Source organism: Macadamia integrifolia, chromosome 4 (genome assembly GCF_013358625.1).
Source record: "Macadamia integrifolia cultivar HAES 741 chromosome 4, SCU_Mint_v3, whole genome shotgun sequence".
Lineage (NCBI taxonomy): Eukaryota > Viridiplantae > Streptophyta > Magnoliopsida > Proteales > Proteaceae > Macadamia > Macadamia integrifolia.
Window position 1 is genome coordinate 20,553,122 of NC_056560.1, and position 15,503 is coordinate 20,568,624.

At 39.3% G+C, this 15,503-nt stretch overlaps 2 protein-coding genes across 2 annotated transcripts; one reads left to right on the plus strand and one right to left on the minus strand.

Moving 5' to 3' along the window:
* The first annotated feature begins 1,121 nt into the window (after positions 1–1,121).
* LOC122075814 (magnesium-dependent phosphatase 1) lies at positions 1,122–5,150 on the plus strand. Its single transcript, XM_042640984.1, has 4 exons — positions 1,122–1,365; positions 4,054–4,225; positions 4,474–4,590; positions 4,791–5,150. The coding sequence occupies exons 1-4, from the start codon at positions 1,256–1,258 to the stop codon at positions 4,911–4,913; spliced, it is 522 nt and encodes a 173-aa protein (XP_042496918.1). The 5' UTR covers positions 1,122–1,255; the 3' UTR covers positions 4,914–5,150.
* A 925-nt stretch (positions 5,151–6,075) lies between these two features.
* On the minus strand, positions 6,076–10,331 carry LOC122075503 (uncharacterized protein At4g38062). The gene is made up of 2 exons (XM_042640554.1): positions 10,193–10,331; positions 6,076–9,225 (listed from the first exon to the last, which is right to left on the minus strand). Exon 2 carries the CDS (start codon positions 9,189–9,191, stop codon positions 6,312–6,314), a length of 2,880 nt encoding a protein of 959 aa, XP_042496488.1. The 5' UTR covers positions 9,192–9,225; positions 10,193–10,331; the 3' UTR covers positions 6,076–6,311.
* Positions 10,332–15,503: the final 5,172 nt, after the last annotated feature.

Here is a 15,503-nt window from a genome sequence, read left to right on the forward strand (position 1 = left end):
TTCATGAGAAACAACATAATAGGGATAATTTAATTGTAATGCATTCAATTTGGGAATGTTAAAATGCCTTCAACTCAAAACTTTGTGTCCAAAAAAACCCTAACATGCCATTCACCTCGGCCGCAACTACCAAGATCTCTCAAAAAAGGGGGAGGGGTAATCATGTTTTTAAATTTCAAAGTAATGTGTCTCCATCATTCTCAGGGCCTGTTTGATAACATTTTCAAAAAAGCAGTAGTGACATAATTTTCTATTTATAGGAATAAAAACGGAATTGAAGGTGTTTGATAAGTCATGTTTTTAGAAGTCGATAATAACCAGCGAAAAAAATGGTCACGAGTCATATCCAGAAACGGCGATGGGTCATTTATTGAACCATAAATAGGTAGAAATTTCAATTTTTATTTATGAAAACAAGTAAAACAAAACAGTTTTATCAAACGCATTTTTGTTCCGTTTCTATCCTTTCTATTTAGAAACAGTAAAAATACGTTTCTTGAAACGTTATCAAATAGGCCCTTAGTTTTTGAAACAGTTATGAGTTTGCCAAGTTATCTTTTAACCCGTCAAATTTTAGATTAATCTAAGTTTTTCAAGTGCTGAAACAAAAAAATTGAAAAATATAGACATATGTGGGCAGAAACGCGTTTATTGAAACGTTATCAAATGGGCCTTAGTCTTTAGGACCGTTATGAGTTTGCCAAGTTATCTTTTAACCCGTCAAATTTTAGATTAATCTAAGTTTTTCAAGTGCTGAAACAAAAAAATTGAAAAATATAGACATATGTGGGGACATGGCATTGGATGACGCCGAAAATTAACATACGGCATATGCAGATTAATCTTTATACGGATCCAATTAACACATCATTCTTCCACGTGACAAAACTATATATGCTACCAATGGAGATTTTTTTCGCTCAATAATTGTGGTCTGCAAAAAACAGTCTTTTGCGTTGGTCAAAGTTGGTGAGCATTTGTTGTGGTTTTCTGTCTTCTTCTACATATCCAACGGTTTGGATCACATCATACCCATCATAGACGTCGGCACCTGATCGTCTGGCTGTTCACAACTCACCGTTCCAAGAAAACGTAAAGCCGATAGATAACAAGAGAGGGGAAAAATGCCGATCCCGCCGTCCCACGTGGCAGGCATGAAAATCAACCGAAGCTGGCCTTTTCGGTTTCCCCTTCCTCGGAGGATATGCAAGTGACGGAGCTTGAGGGTTGAGAGAGAGAGGAAGAGACGACGACAATGGGAGACGAGAAGGTGAAAGATGAAGCTTTGAAGATACTGGGTCTCTTCCAAGTTCTTCCTCGACTGGTTGTCTTTGATCTTGATTACACTTTATGGCCTTTCTACTGGTACGTTTTCTCTTCATTATCTTTTCAGGTTACCTTGAAACGACTGAGAAGAAAAAACAATATAAAGTTTTCAATTCTCTTATCTGTTGTATTAAATTGCTTGAATTTCAAATGGAATTAGGGTTTCATTTAATTGTTGATTTCTGGGAAGCTAATTCATATTGATCTTGGTTTTCTTCTTCTTCTTCTCATTCTTTTGATTTAAACCATTTATGTACGATTCGAAGAGTAAATATTTGATGGAAATATTATTTTGCGAAAGAGAACGTAAATGGCTTGTATTAAGTGGTTTCCAGGGATATCAATTAAAAATGGATGCCCTATTTGATTTCTCATTCTCAACTGAGGTCTTGAGCTGAAATAATCTCAGTAGTTTAAGCTCCTGGAAGGTTTATTTTTTTCATTATTGGCCGCGTTCAGAAACCCGTTTGGTCAATCCAAAACTACCAAATTTTCAACGAAACAGTGCTGATTTTTTGTTTCGCCACCTGTTTTGTTTTGGACATGGTGAGTTTTTGAACTATGATTATTGGAATTTGTTGGTCAATTCAGCTCAACTCGGCCAAGCGCAACTATCTGTAGTAAGCTACTAGAATCAATGTAGGGCCGGGTTTTCCCATCAAATCAGAAGCACTAATGCCTTCAAGATTGGTTTTCACAGAGTCACAGACCATTGAACCTGTGGCCTACTGCAAAATCATTGCTAGAACTTGCAGAACGTCGCTTCTTATCACTTTTCTTGGTTGTATCTGAGTTGGTCATCAAAGTCCAGTTGCTCTCCTCTTTTCACCTATTACTGCTACTGCTACCTCTAGGTTCATCCATCAAAATCCATTTTATCATTTTCGTTACCTACACATTTGTAATTTTCATTTCTCATGATATTCATACATCAGGACATCTACTTCTCAGTCACACTTTATGTACGTTATATTTCTTGATTGCCTACATTTCTCTCCATAAAACATGACTGGTCTTACAGCTGTTAAAATAGAAGCTTTCCTTCACTTACCAAGTTGTTGTGGTATCTCTTGTTCATCTACATTGCTCCACTCCCCCCGCCCCCCTTTTTAAATAAATGCCAGTTCAATCTGTGTGCTCCTAGTTTTACTCTCAACTCGACTCAGCTGCCCTCACTAACTGTAACCAACTACTTGTGATTGGCTACACAAATCAAATTCTGCCATCCCACATTATCGAAGGCTATATCTGCTATTGGTTTTTGAGATCTAATCTTTTGCCGATTTATCTAAAATATTTTGGTTCTAGAAAATCCCTCCATAATTCTAACATGGCATTGATCTTCTTTCATATCATGAGTTAGGATTAATTTTGTATTCCCTGTCAACTCTTTCATTGTAAATGCAAATATATATGGGATTAACATTGACTTCTGAGCCAACTTGTTACGTTTGAAAACTCACTTGTCTCTTTCCCAGCTGTTATGAACATGTTATTTATTCTTTATAACTTATCTTTAAGATGCTAACTGGGTCAGTATTTCTTGAGATGCTTATATTCTCTAGGAGGCTCAATACTGTATGTCCCTTACTCTCTGCTTTACGAAGTTATGTGAAGGTTTCTCTTTTTCTTTTGATCTGAAATAACTAATTGAATAAAAATGTGTGATTAAAATTGGATGCCGATAAAACATTCAGATTGTAAACCATACATCACCGTGTTTGACTGAAAATTGTGTGTTACACAATTTACTCTGAGTAAATGGGTTGAAGTGGAAGCTAAATCAGTTTGACATCCCATGCTATCAATAGGTCTCCTGATATCCAACATACACTAAGCATTCTCATATCTCTTTTGATAAAATTTATGCATTTTCCTATCAAAACAAGAAAGAGGGTTTGCTTATATTGCACAAATTTGGAAACATATGCAAGGTATGTGTTGTAACCTAGAAGGCACTGATCAGAGTGTTGATATAGATTGTTGTGGCCCTTGCTTAACAGCTTGGGCTTTTGGGATAAGTGGCTGTAACATGTATCAGAGCATGGAGGTCGAGTGTTCGATCAACGGGGTTCCCCGACACTTTCTCCCCTTGTGAGTGTGTGCCACATGCAGGGTCATGTCTGTACAGGTCTGCACGTGCAGGTGGTGTTGATATGCATTGTTGTTGCCCTTACTTAACAGCTCGAGCTTTTGGGATAAGCGGTTGTAACTCGGGGAACTTGAATTAATTTTTTTCCAGGAAACTACATAACATAAGGTTTTGAAATATTTTGATCTTGATTATTTTGTATGTAATCGTGAGATAAATAAAAGAAACACCATTTCGTCATCTCCATCTGCCTCCCTAACAAAAAAAAATTGAAGCAATTTCAAGGTTGTGATGATATCAGTGAGAATAAAGAGCAATCTTGCTCTACTGTTAAACATTTTGGTATGACTAGGTCTATGCTTGATGTTTTGACTTTTGAGTTTGCTCCCTCTTAACAGGTTTCTCAATTCTTTGAGTGGTTTTTTTTCCCCCTCTCCTACAAGTGATGAAAGATGGTTTCAAGCCTTTGGATAGATTACCGATATTTTTCCTTTTAAATTTAAACTACCCCCTCTCTTCCTATTTTTTTTCTAAGGATAAAAGTGAGGATATGGATACCATTAGACGAAGGAATGTAGTTTTAGTTATGCCTCCAAATGCGTAACTTTCATGTCTTATATGTTGCTCTTTCTCAGTGAATGCCGCTCCAAACGTGAGATGCCATCTCTATATCCACATGCTAAAGGTATAATGTATGCACTTAAGGATAAGGGAGTTGACATAGCGATTGCTTCTAGATCACCAACATCTGATATAGCAAAGACATTTATTGACAAATTGGGGATCCAGTCCATGTTTGTGGCCCAGGTGAGCCAAAGGAACTTTATATTTTCCTTTACTTAGATGTGCTTGCTACCAAAAATGTTTGTCATCATGCAAAGCAGGATTTCATCGCCATTCAGAGATACTTGCTTCCTAAAATATAATATTTGAATTAGATTCTTTAGTCTGTGATTTTGTTGCTCGTCATTTACTTATTTTCTTAGTTGTGGATGGGTTTGTTTCCCTCCCCTGTAGCCTTGAGTGATTGTTTAATCTATTCCTTGATGTTTTAGGAGATCTTCTCTAGCTGGACCCATAAGACGGAGCATTTTCAAAAAATCCATAGGAGGACAGGGGTGCCATTTAATTCAATGCTTTTTTTTGACGATGAGGACAGGAACATTGATACGGTAAGAGCACCTTTTGTTTTTGGAGTTTCCGCTCTTTCACTTGTCAACCCCCCCATCCCCACAAGGCCCAAGGCCCTCTCTCTGTGTCTCCATTCTCTGTTTGGAAAAGGATACTCCACGATCTCGTCAGAGCTTTTCTTATGTTCAGAGACATTTTCCATGCACTTTTCAGATATTGAATCTGGTATTGGTACCTGCAGGTTTCAAAAATGGGAGTGACTAGCATTTTGGTGGGCAATGGGGTTAACCTGGGAGCTTTGAGGCAGGGGCTTACTGAGTTCACACAAAATTCAGCATCATCTGGCAGGAACAAGCAAAAGTGATTCTTGTTGATTTTTTAACCACAAGTTTGTGGAAATGTGTCCAGTGGGATCTGGGAATTACTGTTATAATTTTTCAATTCATGGTTCATCTAACTAAAAGGGAATGATATTGGGAGAATTTGGTGTGAATTATTTTATTTGTGATGCTACAAGTCACTGGTTGTCATTAAATCTGGCAGTTGTAAAACTTTATTGATCAGATGAATCATATACGATTGGTCAATGATTCATTGAACACATTTATTTTTTGGACAAGTTGGACATAATTTTGCTGTACAACACAGCTGTGACTTCTGTGACCCCTAGAATGGGTTGGGTGTACCAGTAATTTCCTCGGAAAGACTCCATCGAACACCCCCCCCTTCCCCACAGGTTTTCTCTGTGATGGGAGCCTGAAATCCATCCAAAAGCCCAGGCAAGACATCTTTAAACAAGACTTCTCAAAGAAAGGATGTACAGGCAATTGAATTGGACCCAGAGATTTGTGCTGTAGCATACTAACTAAGCACTATATTCCATTCTGCATCTAATTTCAGTGACTACCTGCTCCAGATTATTGGGCGTGGATGTGAATTGTAGGTTTTATTTAGTGATTGTCTCTACTACAGGAAGGCTTGACTTTTAGCCACTCAATGTGATGACAATACCAAATTAGACCGTCCATTCAACTTGCGAGTACTAAGAAGAAAAATGTCTGTAGGAGTCATTGATGTCTTAAATTGTCAGGAGGAAACTGATATCATCACTCGTATTTTTTGCAAATTTTTTCTTCGATGTTAATTCTTATCCAACAGGTCAGGCTGGATAGCACCTGACCATTTGTGATCTAATCAATAACCTCTGTATTGCCAATATATTCAGTTACTATAATCCATGTCATCTCTACTGTCATTTATGGACACTTACCTCACATTAGCCTTTGGAGCCTCACATTTGCAATCAAAGTAATTGCACAGAGTGAGGACTTTTTCCCAATTGGCAGGGGACCTATTTGGCTGAACTTGCTATGACCGGAGACATGTCTCTGTTTGTTCATATTCTCGTAGGTGGCTTAAAACCTTAAAATGTTTTCTTCCCACCCCCTTTTTAAGGTGGGGGGTGGAGGAGGTGGACCTCAATGGCTTTATACAAATGGACCTGAAGGTCTCCCAAGTAGAACATGTGCACAAATGAAATTACCTTCTCTCTCTGGAGCATTACAAACTCAAAAATGAATAGTTTTAAATGTCCCTGCCTGAACAATTTGATTATACATGCAAGGATGTAGAATGTACAAGCTAAAAAGAAATGAAAATGCCATGCTTTCTCTCACATGTTCAGTCCAAAGCATGGTGAAAAGTTACAAATTAGCTTGTAATACATAAATAAGAGATTCCTTTCGTGTTCCAAGTCCACCAACTAGTTTTTCAACTCCATCAATGGCGACCTTCCGTTAGTGCTCACTTCAACTCTTTTTGCTGTGGGTGCAAGAGGGACATCCAAATTCTCTTGGTTTGGGTTATACACCTCGTCATCGAGTGGAAAATCCATACCTACCTCATTCTCTTGGTCAAAACTCTGTACTATCATTCCCAACCTTCCCATCAATTCTGCATCTTCACTAGAGAACTCACTGATCCGGTCCCAAATTACCACAATGAAAGCCTTCAATTCTTCTTTCTCAGATGACAATTTCATGATGTTACTAACAAGAAGGCTCTTTTCAGACTTGAGATCTTCTATTAGGCCCTCTGAAGTTTTTAGATTGAAAAGTTGACCCATCAGTGTCTCTGTTTCTGACTGTTTTTCTTGCAATGCAGCTTCAAGCTGTTCAATAATTTGCTTTGAAGTAGACAAAGATTTCTCTTGCGATTCAAGTTTCTGCAGTAGGTTGCTAATTTGCCCTTCCAGTTCGACAATCAGCAAATTCTTCTCTTGAATCTCTACTTCAGCCAGAAGCTTTGCAGCAGTGATCTTCTCCCAAGCTTCGTGAAGTTCGACAACCGCAGCTTGTTCCTCGGCAAGTCCTGAATGAATAGAGACTACAACTGACCTATCAGAATCATTTTTCATTGATGTAATCAGTTGTTGGAGATTTTCTATGTTCTTCTCTCTCTCTTCTGTAGCACAGAGAAGCTTTTCTTTCTCTTCCTCAAAGGTTTTCTCTGCTTCTATGTGGGCAAGAATGGTGCCTTCGAGTTCTCTTCTCATGAACTCTTGCTCCATCCAAAAAATCTCTTTCTGCAGATTTCTGATGCTCTTTTCCTTTTCTTCTGCAACTCGAAGAAAATTATCTTTCTCCTTCTTGAAGGCTTTCTCTGTCTCCATTCTTTCCAGAGTGAAACTTTCTGCGTCTTTTATCACAAATTGTTGTCCAAGTAAAACAATTTGTTGATCAAGAGCATCTATCTTTTTGTCCTTCTCTTCTACAATTTGTAGAAGGCTCTCTTTTTCCATTTTGAGGGCTTGCTCAATTTCTACTTGTGCAAGAAGGGAAGCTTCCATTTCTCGGCGGATTTCCTGGTTCTCATCAACACAACTTTTCAGGCGTTCAGCAACAGCTTTCCACCTCTCTAATTCAAACTCAATCTCACTGCTTTCATGGATTTTTTCTGCCAATTCAGAATTCATTTTGTCCAAAGCTTCAGAAACTTTTCTCAGGTCCTCTTTTAGAGCATTTTGCATCTGCAAAGCTTCTTCTTTCAAGTGAAACTGGCATCCAGATGATTCCTCCAACATTTCTTTGCATCTCTGAAGCTCGTTCTGCAGAACTAAGTTCTGCTGCTCAATAAGATCCAACGGCTCAATTCTCATCACTAATGATGCTGCTTTCTGACATTCTTTTTCGATCTCAGCATGGGGTTCAATCAACATGTTCTTCTTCTCCAACTGCTCCGTCAGAAGGTCAATCTGTTCTATGGCATTTTTGTCGGGCAGTCCCATTTCAACTTTCACATTTGAGAGCTTTGTACAGGCCTCCGAAAAACCTGATTGTAACAAGATGAGCATCACTGACATTTCTTCATTGTGCAACATTAACTGCAACATTGAAGAATAGCAACCTTCCAGTTCCACGTGGAGCTCCTGTGTCTCTGCATTCTTAGTATTTAATTCAGTTCTAAGATCATTCACCTCTTTGGTCATTTTGTCCATTTGGGAATTCCATTCAGACTCCCTGGTTTTGAGATTTGTGGAACACTCTTTGTGCACTTTCTCCAAAATTTTAAGTTTGTTTCGCAACCTTGTCAGTGAAGAAGCACCTCCCGCTTTATTAATCTGATCTTCCTGCAGTTCTTTAAGACATCTCCGCAGCTCCTGATTATCTTTTTCAAGATGACTATTTTTGTATTCCATTTCTTTGAAGAAAGTCTCTTTCTTGCCTAATGCGTTTCTCAGGGCTGCAACTTCTTTATCCCTTTTAATTGCTAAGCCTTCAATTTTTGATTTTACGTCTTGATATTCCATAAAAACATTCTCATAGCATGTTTTTGACTCGGACAATTGAGCTTCCAGAAACTTTCTCCGGCTTTCTTCATGAGCTAGTGCTTGGTTGCACACCTGTAATCGGGACTGAAGGTCTTGGGAGATTCTTGTCTGAGAATCCAAGTTTGTCTGCAATGAGCACATATCATCAAGCAGCATAGATTTCTCATGTTCCCACTCCCTTTTACATACCCCATACTGATCTTGAAGCTTCCCATGAGCTTCTTCAAGATGTTGAAACTGTTCTTTCTTCCACTTGAGCTGTTCTTCAACTTTCCTGCTTTTCTCCTCTAACTCCTGTAACAGATCATCTCTCTGTCTCAGTTCTTTAGACACTTGAGTTTTTTGTTCTGCTTCGTGATGCTTATTTTTTGAAACAGAAAGGAGTCCCTTTAGACGTTCAATTTCTTGCTTGTACATAATGATCTTTTCCTCTTGATCTTTGCTTTTCATGTTTGCTTCATCTAAAGCAGAAAATAGTTCTCTGTTCTCTACTTCCAACTTACGCAACTTCTCCGCATAATTAGCTCGAAGTTTATCATTTGCTGATCTCAGATGCAAAATAACTGATTCTTTTTCACTCAAGGAGGATTTGAGATCTTCATACATTTGCCTTGCCAGAGATATTTCATCTGCTTTTGCATTTAATTCCTGGGCCTGCTTCTCGATCTCAGATTTTGCTTCTTGTAATTTAATGAGTTGCTCGTTGTGGGCTTTTCTCAAGCTCTCAAACAGCTCTGTTTTGATCCTGTAGCCTTCCTTGATCTTCTCCATTTCAGTTTTAACTTCATCCAGTTCTTTATAAACGTCACCCATTTCCAAATACTTCCCCTATTGACTTTCTGAAATTCTGTTCGCAAAAAGAACAAAAATGAGATAAATGTTGAACTTGATTGGAAAAACAAGCATACATACTAAAGATATGCTGTGTATGAGCCACAAGCAAGCACATCTCAAAGGAAATGAAACTAATGAAATTTCCGGGACCTCCAACTCAATCAATTTAGAAACAGCTTCCCTATTTTTTAAATCAAACTTCCAATGCCAGGAAAAAAAAATTATATCAAATACTTCTTATTAGACTCCAGTATTCTGTGAATTTTTGCTTAGTAAATCCAAATACAAAATTTTACGCCCGAAGCAGACTACAAAAAGGCATTCTCTCCATAATGCAGCCTATAATTTGGGAATATTAAAAATTATACTCTTAAGCGTTGTAGGAAAAGAAGGGGGGGGGGTGGTGGTGGGAGTCAGTTTCAACTATAAGAACAATTAGATGATAAATTTATCTCCACTCTCCACTTTGAAAAGCAATATCCTAGTGATTATGGATGCATATGTCTACAAAATTTTTGAAAATTTGAAGACGAGCTTAAGTTATACCAAAAATGAGGTCTTCTAATTTCTTTCCTCCAACACTCAGGTTAAATTCAAAGAGCCTTTCTTCCTGAGAGTTGGCTGAGACAGTCATAAGGAAGATGAAGAGAAATAGAGACATGTCCTTTTTGAGTAAATACCAGATTAAGCTCGTCAACACTGAACATTAAACCTTGAACCACAGAGGAAGATCCAAAATAACATAAACACATAGCCATTAAACAGAAAGACGGAACGAAACCCTAGTTACATGAATCCCCGGCCCCTAAAATTGGAAAAAGATCCGGTGGAGGAGAAAAAAGAAAACATTTCGTTGCCCAGATTGGCAGCTTAAACGAGGAACAAAGAAGGTTCAGCACAAATCATACAAGAATGTAGTGAAAGAAAACAAATCTGTAACTACAGTAAGCATGGAATCAGGAGAAACGGAGAACAGGTACCTGAAATTTTGGTGAAGAAAGCCGACGAAGTGACGACTTGAGAGATCTTCAGATCCAGCAGTACTTTTGGAATCTGTGTGTGTGTTTCGTCGAAAGTCGATAAAAATGAGAGAGTTTGAAAGAGAGGGAACAACAGGGTTTGCTCTTTGTTCCCTTTCGATTTAAACTATCGAGAGATCCGTTAAAAGGCGGTTAGCCGTTTAGGTTTGAAATCTACGTGACGGAGGTTAACGATTCAGTTGCTGTGGGGTTGTGGCCCGCTTTAACGGCGTTAAGCACGTGGTTCTGTACCAAAGAAGTGTGATTATCACTGCAACCCGCATTACTGTTATACCCTCCAGATTCCAATCCAAAGTCTACCTAAAAACCTAAAAACATAAAATAAGATTCCAATCCAATCCAAAGGTTGGAAGTGTCACATGATTAAAAGATCTTTAGTTTACATTTTTTTTTTTTCTTCTACTCTATCCTACTAAGCGTTACTGGCCAATGGCCAACCTATTGGGCATCAGTAGGGACAATTGCCACCTACTCCTACACATACCCATCCACGCACACTTACATACGACAAGGTTGGGTCCCATAACCTCCTCTCCCTATGCATTGGCTCTTCAAGCCGAAACTGCTACCACTAATCTAGGTAGTGTTCCTAAACTGGGAAGGGTCACCCACGAGTTTAAACAAAAAAGAAGTTCGGTCTTGATTTAATCAAAAATTGTTGAAACACGTTTCTCTTCATTGATGAAGATCTGACCCTTTGATTAGTCTCATGAAGGATATTATTTATCATGAAAAATGGGGGATGGGAGTTGATAATGACAGAAGAGTTCATTATGTCATGACAAAAGAAAAAAAGTGGTGAATGAATTCTTCCTTTACCTTGGAGGGAGGAAAATTAAATTGAAAACTATCTATTAAAGTCATTTAGTAATAGGAGATAGTTGGGGAAGGGTTAACCACGAATCTAAAGTTGTCATTACTCCACCCCTTGTCCCTAAGAAATCTAAAATGTTACTAATCATTTATTGAAATGCATCTAAGCACAATGCTAAGATTTCGAATAGTTGTCCCGAATTCAAGTTGATTGCGACTGATACAAATGTAAATAAATTGATAAAAAATTCCTAAAAACAAAATTCAGTGCTTTTTCAAATCCCTCAAAATGAAATCTATTTCAAACATATATGCCATGGTTTCTTACATCGACATCGACAGTGTCACACCCCGTTCACACATAACCGGACCGATGATCGGGTTAACTCTAGTTAACCCAAACTCGCTAGGATCATCTGATACAGTACCTAACCACATTATACATACATCTAAGAAAAACGTTCAAAAGTTCAACGGAAGACTTAATTCACCTGTAAATACCCCCAATATACTTGATACCCAAATTATAGTATATAGATAAATACATGTGGGCCCGCAGGCACGATATTTACACAAAAGAATAACAACTCACGTATCAAGTACACAAAAAGGGATCATCAAAAGAATCAAAAAGTGAAAGCCTATACGGCGTCAATACTGCGGTCCCGCAGCACAATCCTCGCATGTGCAATCCGTACCATGCTCATATTCCTCGGGGACCCACCAATCATCTTCGGGGAATTCAACTGTGGGGCCCGACCCTTGATCTTCAGGCTGGTGACCTGCAAAATCATCTAAAAGAGGTGTGCACGTGGGACGAGCTCACTAGCTCAGTAAGTGAAAAGAAGGACCACACAACAATCACAACCATATGCACTATATGCTATGCAATCCATTTTAAATCATATCCACCTAAACAACATTACCAAGTCTAGGGCTTAGTGCTACTACAATCACAATGCGTGTATGCTCCGGGTACGAGCCGCGAACTCCATCATGCGATACGCCCATAGGGCTGTCGGAGAAGGCCCACCGTGAGTACTCATAAAAGAAAAGTATGCCGACTACCGGCTCTCAACATAAAAGTAAATGATAAAAAGTAAAGGTGCTGACTCCCAGCAATTTAAAAGCAGTACGATTGGCCTTCTTCAATATACCATTGAGGTTGCCGACTGTCCTAATGACCAGCCGGGCGTATGTCTAACCGCCACAGTGACTCGACAACCGCAACCACTGCTTCCCCCCAAATGGTAACCCAACACCTCAACCCCTGTTGAGAAGGGTCGTAGCACGGGAAAATGATAATCCTAAATCGCATGCTCCTATATGACAGTACGATTGCATAGTGCCACCGCGTCCCATTCCACGGGCCACCAATGCACTCGTTTTCAAGCCGACTACGGTATCTAGTCTAATAATGCATCATGCACAATGATTCCATCATCCATCGCATAAGCACATCAATCATTTAGCATTGAGAAAGTAAAACACCACACGCATGTCATAATCATATGAGGATGACTAAGCTACACATAGTTTGCATGATGACATGGCTAATCTAGATACAATTGAATGATGCACAACAAGCCTTAAAATAAAGCCAAACGTCCTCTCCTCACTTACCTGTAGTGTACAAAGACTTACGCCCGGTACGGGTGAGTTCGACGCGAGAAACATAAATTTCGGTGAACCTATCATAAGTGAATGGGATTAGCATTTCACCATTTTGGGGTTAAAACTAACAAGATTCGATGGTTAAATCATGTTTAGAAACATAAAAGAAGTTTGCTCATCCGTTTTGGATCCATTCGGATAGAAAAGTCACGTTGGGGGCCTCTCGGGTGGGTCGGACAGCCCACCTGTCACGGACCACCGGTCATCTCAGGTGGGCGGGTCAGCCCATCGGTCGACCCACTAGTCATGACCGGTGGGCAGGTCGGCCCACCGGTCGGCCCTGAGGGCCTATCCTCTCAGGCGGGTGCCCTCAGGCAGGCTGTGCGGCCCACCGATCTCAGCCCACCTGAGAGGGCGGAAAAATGCCTTTTTCGCTAAAACTTTTTCCAACCTTTGGGGAATCAAATGGGACTTTTTCAATCACATTTTTCACACATTCAAGGTCTTATAAGATGATTCTAACCTAGATCTAAGTTAGATTTAAGGATTGGGAAGCCATCTAACCTTCTTTGCTAAAGAACTCTATCAAAACCCCAAAAATCGCTTCCTTGCTCAATAATCACCAATGCTTCTCCCACCTTGTAAACACTTATTCAAATCCTTCAAAATCAACACATAGACCATCTATTAAATCTTAGATTCACCATCTCAAGAGGGATTTACAAGATCTCAAGGAACTCTACCCAAATCAAGGGTTTTACTTGGGTTTGGTGAAAGTTTAAGAAACATAGTCTTTGCTCACCTCCAATCATAGATCTCGTGTTGGGGATCACTATTCCCACGTCGGAATGGGAAGATCGAACATTGGCGCCACTTAAATCCGTTTCTTCTTCCTCTTCCTTCCCCTTCCCTCTTCTTCGTTATCTTTTTCCCTTCTTTTCTCTCTGCTCTTTACTCTTCTCACCAAACGCCTTAATGTAATAAATGAGAAAATGAAAAACATAATAATACTATTTATACTTTTTAAAACAACTAGTAACCACATGGGTGGGTCACACAGGTGGGCGGATGCGCCCACCTATGACCGCCCACCTGAGGGCCGAAAATTGGCCAACAAGTGGGATTTTGATGGAATTCGACTGTCAACACACAGTATATTATACGTATGCGCTATAGGATACGGCTTCATACCAACACTACCCATACATGGCCTTATAATACGTGCACGTGCACGGCTTGGGTATACCCGTCTCCTCTGGCACTGACTCGGACTTGTCTGGCCAACTTGTGTTCAAAGTCACCCTTGCCATCATGGTCCATAAGGAACCCGCCTTAACCCTCTCTGGTTCAGATCCTACATGGTTAAACTGGGTCAACCGTGTAATTAGACCGGATTTAAAAAGTAGGGTATCACAGACATGGTGCAAATTTAATTCCAAAGCATCGAATATTCAGTGATCGAACAAGTCAGAGACTATAAGTGTAATAAGGGCATCTATCAACAAAAGGATCACTCTAAGATGGCCAATAGAAAATGAATTCATCTTTCACTGTGATTTAAGAAAAATTAGGTTCTACGCGATTTGTACAATTTGCACTCGAAAGATCCTAAAGGCATTGACAATAATGTTGGGAAGAGATACAGAATAATCTTCCCACTTGTGTGAATCAAAGAAACAACTAGATAAAAAAGTATAAATGGAATGGAAACAATATAAACACAAGCAAAATAGACGCAAGATTTAACATAGAAAACCCTTCTATGTGAAAGGAAAAATTAGAAGGCAACTCCGAGAGTAATCCACTAAAAATCAAAGCAAATGATTACAATTTTTTTCATTTCTCAAGTTAATGTTTGAAACTTGGGACAACCACAAAATTGAGAAAAGAAATAACATGCATTTGAAGATTTACAAGGTTACCTTATACATCAACATGCTATGAAATCACATCCAAAAGCCACGGATAATTTTTCCTTGGAGAACCCAATTGAAAGTACAAACCGTAGTTTCGACTAATCAACTGAAACAAGAGCATGAGATATAGAAAAAAGGCTTCGCGAAAGTTACCCAAAAGTGACAATAACTCTCTTGCAAAATTCTGCAACACTTCTTCAAGAGCTCAAATATACATTATTATTTTTTTTTTTCAAGCAAAATCCTTGATAATTTCTCTCTCATTGGTAAAGAAATCTCACTCATTTTCTCTCCGCCTTTATTGTCCTGAAAAAGTGACTCTTTGTGTTCCACAACCCACTAAGAGAAAGTGGATGCCAACTCACCACTTCACTTCACTTGAGTTTAAACCTACCTTGACCAAACCACCCAACTCCAAATGGGGCTGGACAGCAACCAAAGCCGGGGACCTAGGTGGGAATAGTTCAAGAAAGAGAAGGGGAAGAAGCGGGGTAGAGGAATTGGTCGACTCATCAGGCCCATGACCTGAAGACTGCAGGTTCGAATCCTATCCCCGCCTAATCACTTGAGATGCTAGGGGAGCCGGCAACTGTGTCCTAACTCACTCCTTTGAGTAATTTTTTCCTTTTTTAAAGAAAGCCTGGTGTTCTTTCGCCTTGCATAACGTAATGAAGACAGACTGTCACACGGCCTAAGAGAGAGAAAGAAAAGTCAGTGACAGACAGAGCTTGAAGTCACTAGAGGCATTATACTTCAAGGTTCTTTTACCAGGCACAAACCCAACAAACAACACATCCAGGGCCTTTGAGAGTTATAGCCTTAGTTGGGTGTATACACGATTGATCAGCTTAATGAGCTAGAAATAAGGTAGATAGCTATGGGGTAATCTCATATGGGTTGGGTGGCTT